We start from the raw sequence: 17,632 nt of genomic DNA, 5'->3' as shown, positions 1-17,632 counted from the left end.
ACCATTTTTAATATATTAAATGCAAAATTAGTGTGCGAAAACAGGGCACTTTAAGTACATTATGGAAGTGCACTTGTATTTCACCTGGGATATAATCACTTTACACAATTCCCATATTATATTATTTTAAATTAAGGCATATATATATATATGTGTGTGTGTGTGTGTGTGTGTGTGTGTGTGTTGCATTTTTGATAAAATAAATGCTTCCTTGGTGAACATAACATTTTTATTTCTAAAACAAAAAAAAACTGTATTTATTTATCCACCCTTGAATGGTGTTGTACCATTATATTCAAATGCAAATATTTGGACCAGTCAATGCTTTAGAAACATCCTTCAGTTCATCACAGCTTGTGTATATTCCTATTCTCTCCCCCATCAGTTGTTTTTTCACTGTCAAATAGAAAAACATTCAAATTCCAGTGTCTTTTCTGTACCTTTTATAACTCTGTAGATGTGGGAGACAAGGTATGAAGGTTATCTATTGGTGAGCCACGACATAGCTCTCATAGGACTGGCCCAGAAGTCTCTCTACATCCACCTTTGGCACTACCCAACACTGAGCTGGGTGTCGCTTCCTGGATGAGTCCTTCAGAATCTTGTCTTGTAGAGTGACAGGAAAATGCTTGTCTCCTTTCTTTAGCAAACCCATGGCCAGTGAAGTGTTCTTATTTGTTTGTGCATGATGGAAACCAGCTTGATCCCTTGAAACCCTTATGACCTCCATAAGAGTATGTTGAAACTGGCCTGGAAATAAATGCCCATACAAGTCCTCAAAAATGGCAAAATATGGCTGAAAAAACATTTGACATCTCACCGAATAAGATATAAAAAAAAAGAAATGGTGTTAACCTACCCAACATCCCTTGAGTGAGATGAGAAAGCCCCTTTCCATCTGCAATATAGAAGCCCAGGTGCTCCATTTGAAAGTATTTGGGATGGTTGTAGCGATGGAAGAGAATAAGGAACTGCACACCAACCCCGAGCTCAATCCAACAGCTGTGGTGTTCTTCAACTGTAATTCTCATGCCATCCCGCTTCACAGATCCTCTCTGATTGGTGGGCAGTATCTCAATTTCCTTCCCATCCACTTCCACTTGTACGGAGTCCAGTGTTATTGTGATCATAATGGCACCTTTGGCTGCAGTGATGGAAATCCTGTCAAAGAAGGTACGAGTACGATTCTCCAGCCCCTCTTTAGAAGGAGCCAGCATTAAATGCCCATCCACAATAATGCCTAATGGTATAAAACAGGAACAAGAGACATCAATCACGTTAAAAGAGTATCTACACAATAAGCTCTAAATATTCAATGTAAAAACATAAAACCACCTTTGTCTGTGTCCACAAGAAGCCGTAGTATATCATCAGCCCTGCCATCGATGGTAAAACACAAGTTCTGATGGAGCTTTGGGAGCTGAACAACAAAATGTGGGTCTCCATCCACTTTCAAAGACACAAAATACTCTTATGTTAATGAGATTATAATCTTACATTTAACTTTAAATGTGCAAAAATAGCTAAATGAAAATGGAATATTTCATAAGATATTCTGTCCTTGAGTCATACCTGAGGAGGAGAACATACTAATTGAACTTAAACTGGGTTGGTTATCTGGGTCTGCTGAAATTGAAGACATACTACAGTAAAATGTGCTGCTTACTACAAGTTAATAAATGTAGTTTCACTGCATTTCTGAAGGTTTTCTTATTGCACAAACACAGATTATGAATTGATAAATGAAGTAAGCTCTTACCAGACACCTCAGCATCGGAATCTGAAAGAAAAACGAACAAATCCAAAAACTACATAACAATAATTCCTGGTAGCTGAAAAAGTAGACCAAGCTAAAATTTGTAATGTTTTTAACTTACATGACTCATAATGGATGTTGTAGTCATAGCCGTAGTCATGTGCTGTATCATAATCTGCAAAATAGTGTCATAATGATGCAGCTTTGGCTTAATTTGATTCATGTTTAGGCAGTTATTGTTTATATTTGGAATCAGTGTCAAACTGATTTAGCATTTGGAAATGTATAACTTACCTTTACGAAGTTCCAAATCTGTATAAAAGATTAAGAAACACACAATCAGTGATTACAACTTTACCCTAATGTTTCCTCCTGTTAATAGCATAAAGCCGAACGTCTCAGTATTCGCTCTGCTTTCATTCCCAAAATAAGATGCATTTCCTTTAACCGTAAGTGCCCTGCGAAGTGGACTTTATAGTGTATATTGCCATCTTAAGTGAGATTCCAATACTAGGACATCTTCAGTTCGAAGGGCACAGCAAACAAAATAGGAAGTAAAGGGACATCAACATCTCACTTCAAATGTAAGTGTACTAGAGGGACATTTACCCAACAATCACTGCGCATCACTCCAATACTGAAAGGGGTCATCAGATGCCCATTTTACACAAGTTGATATGATTCTTTATGGTCTTAATGAAAAGTCTATAACATACTTTGGTTAAAATTTCTCAATGGTAGTGTAAAGACAAAATTGCTCTGTTGGCTGTGGAGTCATTTACAAATACGATTATGAGACAAAACTACAGAATGTCACATTTTATTATTGGGTGAAACAACACATAGATGTTTTACCAGCTAAGAAGTTCAGAACTTTTAGAGTTTCATCTCTATCTGATGTGAGCATAAGTATTGAAACAGTTCCCTCACAGGTCTTTCTAAGTGATCAGCTGTGTCCTAATGCATTAATTCTTCAGATATTAAAAGCAAGGAATGTGTTGTATCAGTTATATCCATTACTTCTGCATTCTGAATCTTGCATTCGATGATAACGCACACAAACCAGGATGAAGATGAGGGAGCTGACTTTGAGAGAAAAGCAAGCAATTTGGATGCTAAAAGAAAAGAGGAAGTCAATTAGAGCTATAGCAAAGACAAAGGGCATGGAGAAATCAAGAGTTTGGAATCCACCAGCGACACCAGCAACCAACAACGACCTGATCGGCTGAGAAAACAACAGTAGTTGCTGACAGACAAATCATAAAAGCTGTGAAAATGAACCCTAAAAGACGTGTCTGTAAAATCACCAACAACTTCCAGAAAGCTGGGGTGATGCTCTGACAATCTACTGTCCTCAGGAGACTTTGACACAGAATTACAGATACTACACAGCAAGATGCAAACCTCTGACCAGCACCACAAATAGAAAGGCAAGATTAGAGTTTGCTAAAAAGGTGAGCCAGAAGAGTTTTGGAACTGTGTTTATGGACCGATGAGACAAAGATGAACCTTTATCTAAGTGATGGGAAAGCAAAAATGTGGATAAAAAAAGGGAACTGCAAATGATCCCAAGCATACAGCCTCATCTGTAAAGCATGGTGGAGGTGGTGTCATGGCATGCATGGCTGCCTCTGGAACAGGCCCTCTCAACTTTTCTGATGACTTAATGTATGATGACAGTAGCAGAATGAATTTGGAAGGGTACAAAACAATCTTGCCTACCAATATTCAAGAAAACGCCACCAGATTGATTGGGAAGTGCTTCATATTGCATCAGGACAATGACCCAAAACACCCTGCCAGTTCAGTCAAGGAATTTATAAAGGCAAAGAAATGGAAAGTCTTAGATTGCCCAAGTCAATCTCCAGATTTAAATCCGATTGCACGTGAATTTCACCAGCTGGAGAGGAGAGTAAAGGCAGAAACTCCCCAAAACAAGCAACAATTGGAATTGGCTGCATTAAAGGCTGGGAAAAGTATGACACCAAGAGTCTGGTGATGTCTATGGGTCACAGACTCACTGCTGTGATTGTGCACAAGTGAAGTGAAGTGAAGTGAAGTGACATTCAGCCAAGAATGGTGACCCATACTCGGAATTCGTGCTCTGCATTTAACCCATCCAAAGTGCACACACACAGCAGTGAACACACACACACCGTGAACATACACCCGGAGCAGTGGGCAGCCATTTTATGCTGCGGCGCCCGGGGAGCAGTTGGGGGTTCGGTGCCTTGCTCAAGGGCACCTCAGTCGTGGTATTGAGGGTGGAGAGAGCGCTGGACATTCACTCCCCCCACCTACAATTCCTGCCGGCCGGAGACTCGAACTCGCAACCTTTGGATCACGAGTCCAACTCTCTAACCATTAGGCCACGACTTCCCCTTCCCCTTCCCCACAAGGGATCTGCAACTAAATAATAGCTTTTAATCTTTTATATCTACCTTATGTTCAACTGTCCCAATACTTATGCTCACATCAATGAGTGGGATGAACTCTAAAAGTGCTGTTCTTTTTATTTGGTAAAACATTTGTGTTGAAACGGTTAACAATAAAATGTGACATTCTGTAGTTTTGTCTCATATTCATCTTTTAATCATATTTGCAAATGTCTTGACTCCACAGCCAACAGAGAAATTTTGACTTTACTGTTCCAATACTTATGGAGGGCACTGTATATCTATGGAGCATACTAAACTTCAGCCGTGAAACTGGCTAACTAGCACATTATTAGGAAAGGCGATTTGCAAAGATTCATAAAAACCCTTATACTCGCTTCTTCTGTAGATAAAGCTGGATCACGAATGATTTGCGCGAACAGACGCATTTAGGCAGATCAGGATCGGCGCATTCACTTCAAAGCGAAAGTAACGTTAATCTTCTGCGTCTTCAGCTGCTCAGATGTCGAGAATAAATGATGACTGCTATATTCATTATTACATCGAACAACTAAACACTTCAATCGTTTAATCTGAGACATCTTTTCTTCCCCTGAACCGGAGCTGACACAATGGCGGACAGCTCTCAGCTCACTCAGGGTAAGATGCTAGTGTCAATCAACTATCGTGGGAGGGGCCTGTACAGAACTACTTCATTCTGACAGGAACCTCAGAACAGCCTGATTTGAGAAAGAGGCTTTTAAAATAGGGATTTACAAAACAACCACTGGGTGAATTTTTATCATTATAGGTTGGATGTGTACACACACTTCCAACACACATTTATCTTCAAACAACTTGAAAAGTGAATTTTGCATCCAATGACCCCTTTAAATCAGCAATATCAAACAAGTAGCAGTGCGATATGGCTGTATATTCGCACTGCTGTGATTCTGCTGTAGGTAATCGCAGCATGCTGATATACAGCCATATCTCACGGCTACGAATGTGATATTGCATTTATACAACAGTTCAGCGGCACTTGTGCGTAAATACATAAGACAACATACAGCATTAAAATTACATAAAATATAACGTAATGAGATATTGCCCTCAGCCAAAACTATTTGCTCTGGAACAAATAATAGATTAACGAGACCAAAGCCTGCCCGTTAGATTTACCCAAAACGAATTCCAGAAGAGTTGGCCGAGGCTGCTCTCGGCGGGTTCATGAACGCTGACATACTGGAGCTCACATCTCTAAAAATGTGGAAGCAAATTTTCAAATAGACTTTATCTTTATTAACAAACTGCATATTTGAAGTCTATATAAGTGTTCTTGCTGGAAAAAAAACTCTTAAAACCACATTCTGTGACACAAAAATAACATTATTTTTAAAATACTGAAAATACTGCTAGTGGTGTGACACAAACGGTTGGAGCTCTGTTATCACTAGAATATTGCACTCCTCTCAGCCAATCAGATTCGAGGACCAGAAAGAACTGTTGCATGAAGTAAAATAATGTGAGTTTCCAGCATTATTATTCAATTTTATTAGTTCCAGGTATGGTTTGTACACAGCTGTGTGCAAGACATGACAGACCAAACGCACATTTTATCAAGTAAAGTGGGCTTACACAGATACCATCGAAACAGAAGAGAACACTGTGTAGGGACCCTGTCAATTGGCATGTAGCTAAAGAAAATTAATTGTAGATGCATGTTCAGCGCTACTTAATCTGCCCTGGTGGACACATACGGTGTCTAAACCAAAGTAGTAGAATGAAAATAAAATGGACTGCATTACCTTTTCTCTGAAACTGGATGGATGAGGACACATCTGATGGACAGAAAAGAATGGAAAATAGAGGACACAAAAACAACCATTACATTCAATGGCACTTTGGTTATTCATCTGAAATTTATGTAACATTCAAAGAACAAAAAACTACCAAATATCTGTAAAATTGTGGCTAAAAATGTCAGCTTCTGCTCCCTAGAAGGAACTCACCCAGAAAACGAGAGGCTTCCCACAACTTCGGTGCATCAGTCATTCCTGGCATAGGCAGAAACGAAGGAGCCATCAGTGTGGCCACTTCCAGTTCAACCTGAATGTCTGAATTACCATCTGTGGTAGATGTTGTGGAGGTTAATGTTTGTTTGTCCTGCTCATAAGTTGTGAGTCCTGAGGTAGTAGAGTTCTCAACATCTGTGGAAGAGTCTTTCACCACAGATGGTGCAGTTTTGAGTAAGGAGGCTAATGTTGTGCTTTTGACTGGTGGAGAGGAAGAAGTGGTTTTCACTGTACTGACAGGTGTGTTTGAAATCTTAGCCAAGGCTGGTGTGGTTTTGATGGTGCTTGGAGGTGAGGAGGATGGCTTGCTGGAAAGTGGGGTAGAGGTGGCCTTAAGTGGTCCTGTAGTGGTCTTTTTAGGAGATGGAGGAATTGTTTTGTTAAGGGAAACAGAAGTGTTGGGAGGTCGACCTGTGGTGTGAATCCCTGAGGGTGGTGAATGTGCTCGTACAGATTTGGTGACAGGAGGTTTGCTTGTTTTTGGAGGTGAGAACGAGCTGGATTTTTTTCCTGTTGCAGACGTGGAAGATACTTTAGGTGCAGCATGAGAGGTCTGATTCGTCACATTTGTAGAACTAGCTACGGTACTAGTTGACGTCTTGCTAGCAGTAGCCACAACGGAAGAGCTAATAGAAGGTTCGGGTTCATCGATATCTGGTTTGATCACAACCAATGATGTGACCGGTGTTACAAAATTGTACTTCAGCGAAAGATTGGTGGCTTTATCTACAAGAAGACGCTGTATGAACACATCCGAGGTGTTAATTTTAGCCAAGAGCAACTCTTTGATTGTGAAATAACCCCAGAGCCGAAAAACAAAGCTAGGAATGCTATCCAGTGCCTGTGCACAGCCCAGAGACGGTTCTGTGCCATTTACAACTGCTTTGGCCAATGGTAGTTCATTCTCCACTTTGACTTTCTGCTTTGAATCGTTTGCTGTTAGCGTAACCTTTAGATCCTGTACACCTGGCTTAAGTCGACCCGTGACTACCAATTCAGAGCCCTGGAAGTAGTTGGGGAACAGAGAGCGAGTGATATCGTACACCTGATCGTCTAGATAGGACAGCTGGATATCTGAAAGCAGAGGGCTGGCAACTTCATCATAGAAACCTTTCAACTGGACAGCTGCATCATCGTCCTCATATACCTGAAAGACAACAAACAAATGAAAATATTTATTATTATTTCAGTTACACATAATTTAATGTAAATAATTAAAATAAAATAATCTAATTCTTATTTTACAGTTCCAGCCCTCAAATCTGATTGGCTGAATGTCATTCCAGGAGTACTGATATACAGTTCAACAGCATTGGGACTTTTGACTGTTTGTAATTGCTTAAAGAGATAGTTCACCCAAAAATGAAAATTACACTCAAGTCATCCTAGGTGTATATGACTTTCTTCTTTCAGACAAATACAATTGGTGTTATATTAAAAAATGTCCTGGCTTTATCTTTCATTAACCCCCTGAAACCGTGTGGAGTACTTTTTATGATGGAGTGATACACTTTTTTGGGCTCCAGAATCTCAACCACCATTCACTGCCATTATAAAGCTTGGAAGAGCCAGGACATTTTTGTAATATAACTCCAACTGTATTCATCTGAAAGAAGTTATATAAACATATGTAAATAATGGGGTAGTTTTCATTTTTGGGTGAACTATCCCTTTAATTGAGTTTGTGCGTTTCAGAAATACTGGGGACTCTTTTAACTTTTCTTGTATAGGCATACTCGTAGAAGGCCACTTACCATCCGAGCCACACCCCGATTCTCCAATGCCAGCCTTCTCAACATTGGAAAATCAGCATCATCTCCAAAGGCCAGGCCAAATAACGAAGCTGAACCTAAAGCATTCTGTGCATTGCGCAGAATCACATCTGGTTCTGTCTCCCCAATAGTGGCTTCTCCATCAGTCAGGAAAACGATCATGGGAACATGGTGAGACGAAGGCGCAAGACCAGTGGATGAAGACGAGTGAGAGGAAAGATTTAGCAAGTGGGCTGCAGACAGTAGAGCTGCATTGATGTTTGTCCCTGGTGCAAGGAGAAAAAAAGTTATTACAGTATTTAGTTATTATAGTGCATAACTGAATCTTCACTGTGGCTGTTTAATCTCTACTTTCACAGCAACATAAATTGCATAAAAACATTTATCCCAGAGTTTCCAGTCCGAATTGATTGTGATGAGATAAAATACAGTGTACCACAAAATAAGGGCAAAAACATGAAAGATATATAGTATAATTTTGATTATGGATAAATTAGAATTAGATATGTAAATGTTCAATGTAAATGTAAAAACAGAATTCTGCAGGAAACAATGTTATTATTTTGAATGACAAAAATACTTTTTTTTTAAGATACAGAAGAAACACCTACAGCCATCTGCGATTATCTTCCTGACAAATTCCTTGGCATCCCTCACATTTTGCCGAGTGGCCCGCACAGTGCGGCCTTTCTTCCAGGTGTGGACTTTATCTGAGAAAGTGATAAGATTGAAGTAATCTCCCTCACGTAGGTCACTCAGTATGGTGGTCATTGCTGCCTTTGTCTGATGTAAAACACAATGGAGAAATACACAATTCAGTATTTTTATCTCATTCTCAAGTTGCAGTTTTGAGTTGGCTGAGATGCTACCTGCTTGATTTTTGTGCCAATCATAGAGCCGCTGATGTCAATGACAAAGATGACATCTTTAGGAACTACAGGAAGTCCTCGAGGTGCAAAGTAATGAACAAAGTAACCATCATCCACCTTGGAGAAAGAAGTGACAATATTATAATGCTACATGGAGGGCACTGCTATTTGTACAATCAATCAGATATATTAGTGTGAAGACCTGAATGTCCCCCATGGGGTCTTTGAGCTCCACGTCATACTGAATGATGAAGTCTGCATTGAGACCTCTGGGGGAGATGTTCTTCTGTTGCTGTATGGTGGGAGTATAGTGCACATGTGCGCAGTAAGGATTCTGCTCGACCTTAGTTGATGGAGGAGGATCTGCATCCACTGAAATATTAGAGAGAATGAGATAAACCATGTATTTTGTGATTGTTTGTTCTGAAACATTGACATCACAGAAGTGGTTATTTTATAGGGTACCTTGAACATTGTTGGTTAGCAGTCGGCTGGTTCGCAGTGGCAGAGCTCTGATAAAGCTGATGCCTGTCCGTTCTGATATGCTGACATCCAGGGAGAGGTTCTGCACAGGTTGACCAGGCCGCAAACCCAGAGACAGCTCATAACGGCCGAGACGTCGTGATAACAGCTCTTCATAAGTCAACGAGAAGGAGACGCGAGTCCCAGGTGGCACGTTGACTGCTACACGGAACTTCTCCATCTCACGTTCCCTTTGGAATACAACAGAAATTAATCGGGTTCAAGTTCTTCATAGTAAATTGAATAAAGTGTTTGATTTACTTTCAGGATGATTCAACAAAAAAGATGTATTGTTTGAAACATCTGCAAATGTATGAGAAAAAAAATTTAGGGATTTTTGTAAACACATTCATTTTCAAAACAACATGTTTGTTGGGTCAGAACTGAAGAGTAAATGAAACAGCCTTTTGCATTTTTTAGTGGATGGCTGCACACTGGGATTCTGCCAAACGCAAGTCCCGGTAGAGAAGGTATTAAACAAAATTTGGACTGACTTGGTAGCAACAAGTCCTGCCGTTTTCCCCTGCTTCTTAGCGGTGTCATAGATCTTCCTGGCATCAGTTCTCCTCTTCACCTGAGCCACATACACCTTACCATTTGAGGTGCTGGATATAAATAAAGACAAAAAGTAGAAAACATTAATATTTTGATACTGATACTGACAGTCTAGTTCACACGTGTGATATGCTAAAACCACTTCTCACTGCTTTATAAACACATCCTATCCATCATAAAAGGTAATAAAACAAGGGTAACACCTTAATATAGGGACCAGTTCTCACTATTAACTAGTTGCTTATTAGCATGCCTATTATTAACATATTGGCTCTTTATTAGTAATTAAAGCACATATTCTGCATGACCATATTCTACATCCCTAATCCTACCCAATAGCTAAACTTAACAACTACCTTACTATTAATAAGCAGCAAATTAGGAGTTTGAGGTCAAAGTCATAGTTAATGGTTTATTAACAGAGAGAATTGAACCTTAAAATAAAGTGTGACCAAAAAGAAATTTCTCGTAATTGCAACTTCTCACATTTGTCTCATAATGTGACTTTACACCTCACAGTTGTGACTTTTCACATTGCAACTTTATATCTAAAAATGTGACTTTATATCTCACAACTGTGATTTCTACAGTAATTTTTTAACTAAAAATTGCAATTTCATTCTGGCAATGACTTTTTCATAGTTGTCTCATAACGTGATTTAATATCTTACAGCGGTGACTTTTTTTCATAGTTAGTGACTTTATAGTTAGCAAGCAACTGTGACTAGATCTCAAAATGTGACTTTATATCTCAACTGTAACTATCATTAATTGTGATTATTTCTCATAATTGCAATTTTATAACTCAATTGAGACTTTATTCTCACAATTGTACAACCTGAATTATGGAAATGTTGGGATGTTTTTTTAAATTTGAATAAAATGAAACAAAGTCTTTCAAATCACATGAGCCAATATTTTATTCACAATACAACAGAGAACATAAATGTTTAAATGGAGAAATTTTACACTTTTATCTACTAAATGAGCTCATTTCAAATTTGATGCCTGCTACAGGTCTCAAAAAAGTTGGCACGGGGGCAACAAAGGGCAAGAAATTTTGAAAAGATTCAGCTGGGAGAACATCTAGCAACTGATTAAGTTAATTGACATCAGGTCTGTAACATGATTAGCTATAAAAGGGATGTCTTAGAGAGTCAGAGTCTCTCAGAAGTAAAGATGGGCAGAGGCTCTCCAATCTGTGAAAGAGTGCGTAAAAAGATTGTGGAATACTTTAAAAACAACGTTCCTCAATGACAAATTGCAAAGGCTTTGCAAATCTCATCATATACAGTGCATAACACCATCAAAAGATTCAGAGAAACTGGATAAATCTCTGTGCGTAAGGGACAAGGCCGAAGACCTGTGTTGGATGCCCGTGGTCTTCAGGCCCTCAGACGACACTGCATCACTCATCGGCATTATTCTAAATGGGCCCAGGAATACTTCCAGAAGCCACTGTCGGTAAACACAATCCACCGTGCCATCTGCAGATGCCAACTAAAGCTCTATCATGCAAAAAGGAAGCCATATGTGAACATGGTTCACAAGCGCCGTCGTGTCCTGTGGGCCAAGGCCCATTTAAAATGGACTGTTTCAAAGTGGAAAAGTGTTCTATGGTCAAACAAGTCCAAATTTGACATTCTTGTTGGAAATCACAGATGCCGTGTCCTCTGGGCTAAAGAGGAGGGAGACCTTTCAGCATGTATCAGCGTTCAGTTCAAAAGCCAGCATCTCTGATGGAATGGGGGTGCATAAGTGCATACGGTATGGGCAGCTTGTATGTTTTAGAAGGCACATGAATGCTGAAATGTATATAAAGGTTTTAGAGCAACATATGCTCCCCTCCAGATGATGTCTATTTCAGAGAAGGCCTTGTGTATTTCAGCAGGACAGTGCAAAACCACATACTGCAGCTATTACAACAGCATGGTTTCGTAGTAGAAGAGTCTGGGTGCTGAATTGGCAGTCCAGATCTTTCACCTATAGAGAACATTTGGTGCATCATTAAACAAAAAATATGTCAAAGATGACCACTAACTCTTCAGCAGTTGGAAAAATATATCAGGCAAGAATGGGACCAAATTTCAACACCAAAACTCCAGAAACTCATAACCTTGATGCCCAGACGCTACATGCCCCCATCCCAACTATTTTGAGACCTGTAGCAGGCATCAAATTTGAAATTAGCTCATTTTGTGCATAAAATTTTAAAATTTCTCAGTTTAAACATTTGTTATGTTATCTATGTTCTATTGTGAATAAAATATTGGCTCATGTGATTTGAAATTCTGTTAGCTTTCATTTTATTCAAATTTTTAAAAATTATGATTGCCTTTCTTACCTAAAAATTAAGAAATTCAATCATTTTCAAACTCAAATGCAATCAAATTCTTTAGCACTGAAGATAGTCCAGCCAGGACTGAAACGTTTGCTTTTTTTGTGTGTGTGTCACTTTTTTGTTGTCACCTTTATGTAAATCTTCAGGAATACATTTTTGTTCAAAAGGACCATGAACTGTGCATTTCGTTTGGTGTGCAGATTTTCTGCCTTTGTGTTTTGTATGTCTTACTTTAAACTCACAAAAACAAGTGGAAATGGATCACGGCGAAAAGAAAATATAATTTTCCTCACAAACCATAATTACTGAGAAACTCTCGCAATCATAGCAATTCCAAAATCCTCTTAATGCTCAGTTCAGGAGCATTTCCTCTGCATAAACGCTCAGGAGTTCACCCACACCAAGCTATCCATACTCTCTTTATGTCTTTACATGAGGGTCAAGCAGAGAAAATGCTAAAGTAAGGTCAGCCCTTATAAGCAAATATATTTAAATAAAAGTCAACAAGAACCAACCAAAATAAACCAACAGCCTTGAAAAAGAGCTTGTTTGAATAAGAGCAGGGTGAATGGACAGTTTAAAGCACAGTGGAAAATGAGGCGCCTGCATGTATGTGTGGCACTGAGAAGTCTGGGATGGCTGTGCATGTGACACTGTGAACACAGAGCTCTCAATAACAGTTTAACAAATGCTACTGCATGAAAGAAACACATTTGCCGCAACTATTTGAAAAAATACAGAGCCTGATGGAAGTGTCTGTCTGTATTTGTGTGATTCTTTGAGGGTGTGTATACATCTGTAATGTACATTGAAACTTGAAGCCCAGCTTTGTTGATGGATACATGTGTGCATTCTTCACGCATGTGTGTGTATTTATATGCACGTAAATGTGTGAGCGTGTGTACCTTGGCCGTGTGCCTTGGTAAACTCTGCTAGGTAAAAGGGAGAGTGAACAGAGCCAGTTCTCGTCATTTTCTCTATTAGCTTTCTGAGCTTTCTTGACAAAGCCGGCTATTCATCTGGCCTGAACGTTCATTACTTTTGACCCAAGTACGCTTCCAAATCCAGCCCCTGTGTGCTTTATCAAGCTGTTATGGAGCCTTATTTGTGAGAAATTATTTTATATTTAGCATTTCTGGAAAAGAGGTTTACAGAACTTTTACTCTGGTGAACAAATATGATTGCTTCACTAGGTTCTTTTTGTTCATTGTTTTGTATTTGTTGCTCCATTCCAGTGTCCTTTTCTGTTTCTTAATTTGTACAAAAAATGTACAACTGATAGAATATAATTATGTGAAAGTTACAAGGACAATTCACCCAAAAATTACAATTCTACATTATTTATTCACTCTTATGTGGGTCCCAAACCGGTACTTTCTGACTTTCTTTCTCCTGTATAACACAAAAGTAGAAATTCTAAATAATGTGTTGGTCGCTGTATTCCATGCAGTTTCAATCAGTGGGGACTGAAGCTTTCAAGCTTCAAAAAGAATGCAGAAGCACCTTAAAATATGATTTTAAAAAGTAGTCTATATGACTTCACAAGCCATAAAAAAGCTCTGTGTGACAATCAGACCACATTTACGTAGCCATTCACTTCTTATCTTCCCCTTCTTTGAGATCTCAACTCTAACCGCTGAATCTGGATCAGTGAGATGAACAGATCAGTCCAATTTATGAATTAATCATTTAATGTTTATGAACTATGAAATCCCTTTTGATCACAAAGCACTTCTTTCCACATGAACAAATCATTAGTGCAATTATAAACCTACTGTGCCTATTCAGGGAAAACTTCAAACTTAAGCCAAGAGATACTCAATTTATTTGCAATTTCACTGTTTTTAAACTGATTTGACAGCCTGAATAACAAAGAACGTGGTGTAATTTTTGACTCACATGGTAAAGTTGGAAATAAATGCAGATGAAGATAAATCCACCTCAAAGGCCGCCTCTTTAGTAATGTGGAGTTGGTTCCATACGGTGCTTTCTACTGTGGTTACAGCATAGCGAGACACTACAGAACATCGCACATGGTAATCCGTCACCTTGAGCTAAGGGCGCAACAAACACCAGAATAACATTAATATGCCAAGCCACATTATTTCTTTTTGAAATTTTTCAATTTTCTTATATTAGCTATAAAAAAAGCTGTGCACATGAACATGAATAATTGCTAGGGAATACATCTGAAAAAAACATCCATTTAAAACATGACATAACTTTATTGAACAATTTGTATGATTAGAATGTTAATTTTGATTTCTTAGGACTTCTGAACTGATGTCACATCTGTTTACTTGAATCTGATTCAGACCGCATTGGTCTGGCTACAGAAAAGCCATCTGAGCACTCTTTCATGCACTGCATGCAACAGCATATGCTAAAAGAAGCTGTTTATATAATTTAAAGACTAGATTAAGTGATGGAAACAAATATTAACACAATTAGCCAGATCTACAAATTAAAAAAAAACTTGAAGACTAAGAGATATTATCCTGGGTCTGAGTGTCTAACAGTAAATACTTAAGATTATAGAATGTCTTGTTAAAAAACAAAAATATAATATATAATTGTGTATATATAGAATAATGTCAACATTATAATTGAAGTCTGCTGCTACTTTGCTCTCTGTCTCCAGTTACTGATCAAGATTGTTTTGCTCATATTGCTTCTAACTCATGTAAACATTCTCATGCGTTTTATATGAATAAACATCTGGTTTCTAAAGGCATCAAATTCATGTTTGTGCATATTTTTTAAATGAAAAGGAACCCATGGGTCAAAAGGCTAGAACATTATTTGGTGCTTTATGGTATTTCACAATAAACCAAAGGAAAACAAAAAACCAAGGCATTTATCTTTATAGTTACAGTTTAGCAGAAAGCAAAAACATAGCTTTTTCTGTCATACTTACTGCTGGTTTTGCTGTTGAGGTCTGACGTCTCAGTCTCTAAAAAGTATAAAAAATATGTGAGGCCTACAGTTATTTTCTTGATATCTCCCATCCAGTGTGTATAAGGAACTTTTAAATTACAAACCTCATTCCTTAGTGCCATTCACCTTTAAATATGCATACAAACTTTGTATTATTCATATAAACTTAATATATTACCGACCACAAGTTACCTTTGAAGTAAAAATAGTTTGTACTTCTCCCAGTATTCTCAGATGCCAGTGGTTTGGTCTTGATCTTACATTGAAATAGACCAATCAAAGTTATTCATGAAAGGGGTGGAAATGGAACTAAATGTCAGTACTGTACACACAAGGCCACTGGAGGATTTACACATAATTCACTGCTGTGCCAATATATTACCACATCTCCAGGAGATTGCTGTAAACACAAACGAAAAGCTAACTATGGAAAAATGTGTCTACTATAACTTTCCAGTACACTGTTTAAACGAACCTGCTGTGACAGGTTTATTAAAACAAATTTTGTGAGATAATAAAACAGCTGCTAAATAATTATGACATGCAGGTCTGTTAATGGGCATGATATGTGAAAACAGTAATCTTAAAGGACAACACCTGAATGTTATCCTTCCTTTTCTTTATGTTTTCCTTATTTGACTCAAAGGCCCAGAAGCAATGCAATAAGAAATTCGTACAAAATTGGAATTTCTCACATAATTTGGAACCTAGTGGGAATCTTTATTACAACTTTTTAAGATTCCAGTGTAACGCACAATAAAAACTACATCTTTAAGAACACACAATGTTACAAACAATAAGACTATTACGATTAGCAAAAGGATTGTAAACAGATGATGTTATTTACCTCCCTTCCGTTTCCTAAAGCATCCAAATACAATATAAAAAGGTTCTATAAGTAGTTAAACAATATAAAATACTATGAATGAAATAACATTCCACTGGTACAGAAATTCTTAAATGTTGTGTGATTCTTCAGACTGTGCGTTTTCGCGCGTAATGTGTCGAGGAGATTTAGTGTTTGTGTCGCGCAAAATACCATCGGTCACTCGAGACAAACTTCACATTTTACATATCAAAGGAAAATATCACAGAACAAACGGGCAAACAACGTTTAGGTGTAAAATTATGAATAATAATGCTATTACCAATTACACATACCTGGAGAGGGACCGATTGCGCGTCGAAATGCGCACATCCAAAAGGAACAACAGTAAGTAGGATGAAAACGACAGCGTGGATAGTCAAATCCAGTTTAATATCCATGCTTTCAGATTGTGTGGGAAAGCCAAAACCACTGTTTTGCCCGTAAAGCGACTGCGTAAGGTCTTCCACTAACTTCACATTTTACGGCACAAAGTTGTTTATAAAAGGGGCAGTATTGCCCCCTCCCTTCCAAACTGATCCTAAAAATGATACTGAAGCCACGATAATGCCAGAGATGGATGCTCATTTAGACTGGAAAAATAACTTGGTTATACTGACAAATGGGTTTCAATCATGCGCAGGTATTTGTGGGTTCCAAGGGGAGCTTTTTTCACGTGTGCATACTGGAAATTTCGTCTCGCCACGGTTTTGGGGGGCACGAAAAAAGAAAACATTAACCCATGAATGTCTACATTTCCGAAGATTGTTGCCAGAAGCCTTTCAGTCGTTACAAAATTGTTCTAAAACCGCATTACTGTCACCATATTTGAAGTATTTGGATACTGTTACTCTAGAAGTCTCTAGGTTGGAGAGGGTTTTTGGACAGGCGCTCGTGAACATACTAATTAATACTGAATTGTGAGGAGTAAAGTGGCTTGAAAATGCGCTTGTGTGATATCTTGACGACTAATATAGGTTTATTTGTTTGGTTGCTGTCCATGGTGCTGTTAACTAACTGAATCGTCTTCTGATTTCTGTACTTTATGAATGCATAAAAGGGTATTATTGCCCACAACACATTACAATTTAAAATTTAAATAATATTAAAATTTACAAAATAAAGACGTTCACTTTCACACAATGGGGATTTTACCTGTTCTAACTAATCATTTTAAAATAGTAAAAGGTAAAAATCGCAATATCCATTTCAGCTAAAAACAATAGGCCAATGCAACCATCTTATCAACAAAGTACAAACATACTTGATTTTCACAAGTTTAGTTTGAAAAACAAGTACAATTCAAAAGTCTGACAGCCCTAGTGAAATTTAAAAAAACAAAAAATCTGTTCTGAGTTTTCTAATTTAATACAAAATTAATATAATTTGTAAGGAATATTCATAACCACAAAAGTTGAATGAAGATTTGAATTGGAAATAAAAATAAAAAAATCACTTCAGAATTTTTGTTTTACATTTTTTGAGAAAAAAAAAACATGTGGTCTCAGACTTTTGGATCCCACTTTTGTGTTTGCAGGCCTTGATAGTCTTCATGGAAACACACG

The 17,632-nt window shown here is 38.0% G+C and overlaps 1 protein-coding gene across 1 annotated transcript; it reads right to left on the bottom strand.

Annotated features, from left to right (window-relative positions):
- Positions 1-136: 136 nt before the first annotated feature.
- Positions 137-16,747, bottom strand: LOC306860274 (inter-alpha-trypsin inhibitor heavy chain H6-like). Its single transcript, XM_079401889.1, has 18 exons — positions 16,364-16,747; positions 15,183-15,218; positions 14,165-14,319; positions 9,864-9,974; positions 9,313-9,560; positions 9,050-9,219; positions 8,848-8,964; positions 8,590-8,761; positions 7,961-8,244; positions 6,144-7,353; positions 5,940-5,972; positions 2,051-2,068; positions 1,878-1,931; positions 1,760-1,780; positions 1,573-1,626; positions 1,336-1,449; positions 860-1,240; positions 137-750 (listed from the first exon to the last, which is right to left on the bottom strand). The coding sequence occupies exons 1-18, from the start codon at positions 16,466-16,468 to the stop codon at positions 485-487; spliced, it is 3,549 nt and encodes a 1,182-aa protein (XP_079258015.1). The 5' UTR covers positions 16,469-16,747; the 3' UTR covers positions 137-484.
- Positions 16,748-17,632: the final 885 nt, after the last annotated feature.

Source organism: Barbus barbus (assembly GCF_936440315.1).
Source record: "Barbus barbus genome assembly, chromosome: 41".
Classification (NCBI taxonomy): Eukaryota; Metazoa; Chordata; class Actinopteri; order Cypriniformes; family Cyprinidae; genus Barbus; species Barbus barbus.
The sequence above is the reverse complement of the archived record's forward strand: the minus strand, read 5'-3'. Positions and strand labels throughout refer to the sequence as shown.

Bases quoted from the DNA above. Each gene is read 5' to 3' on its own strand.
- LOC306860274 (XM_079401889.1), bottom strand. From the start codon at position 16,468: ATGGATATTAAACTGGATTTGACTATCCACGCTGTCGTTTTCATCCTA. The intron at 7,354-7,960 runs GTAAGTGGCCTT...GTTGTCTTTCAG, and splicing joins ATCGGGGTGTGGCTCGGATG to GTATATGAGGACGATGATGC. The intron at 1,781-1,877 runs GTAAGTTAAAAA...TTTTTCTTTCAG, and splicing joins CAACATCCATTATGAGTCAT to ATTCCGATGCTGAGGTGTCT.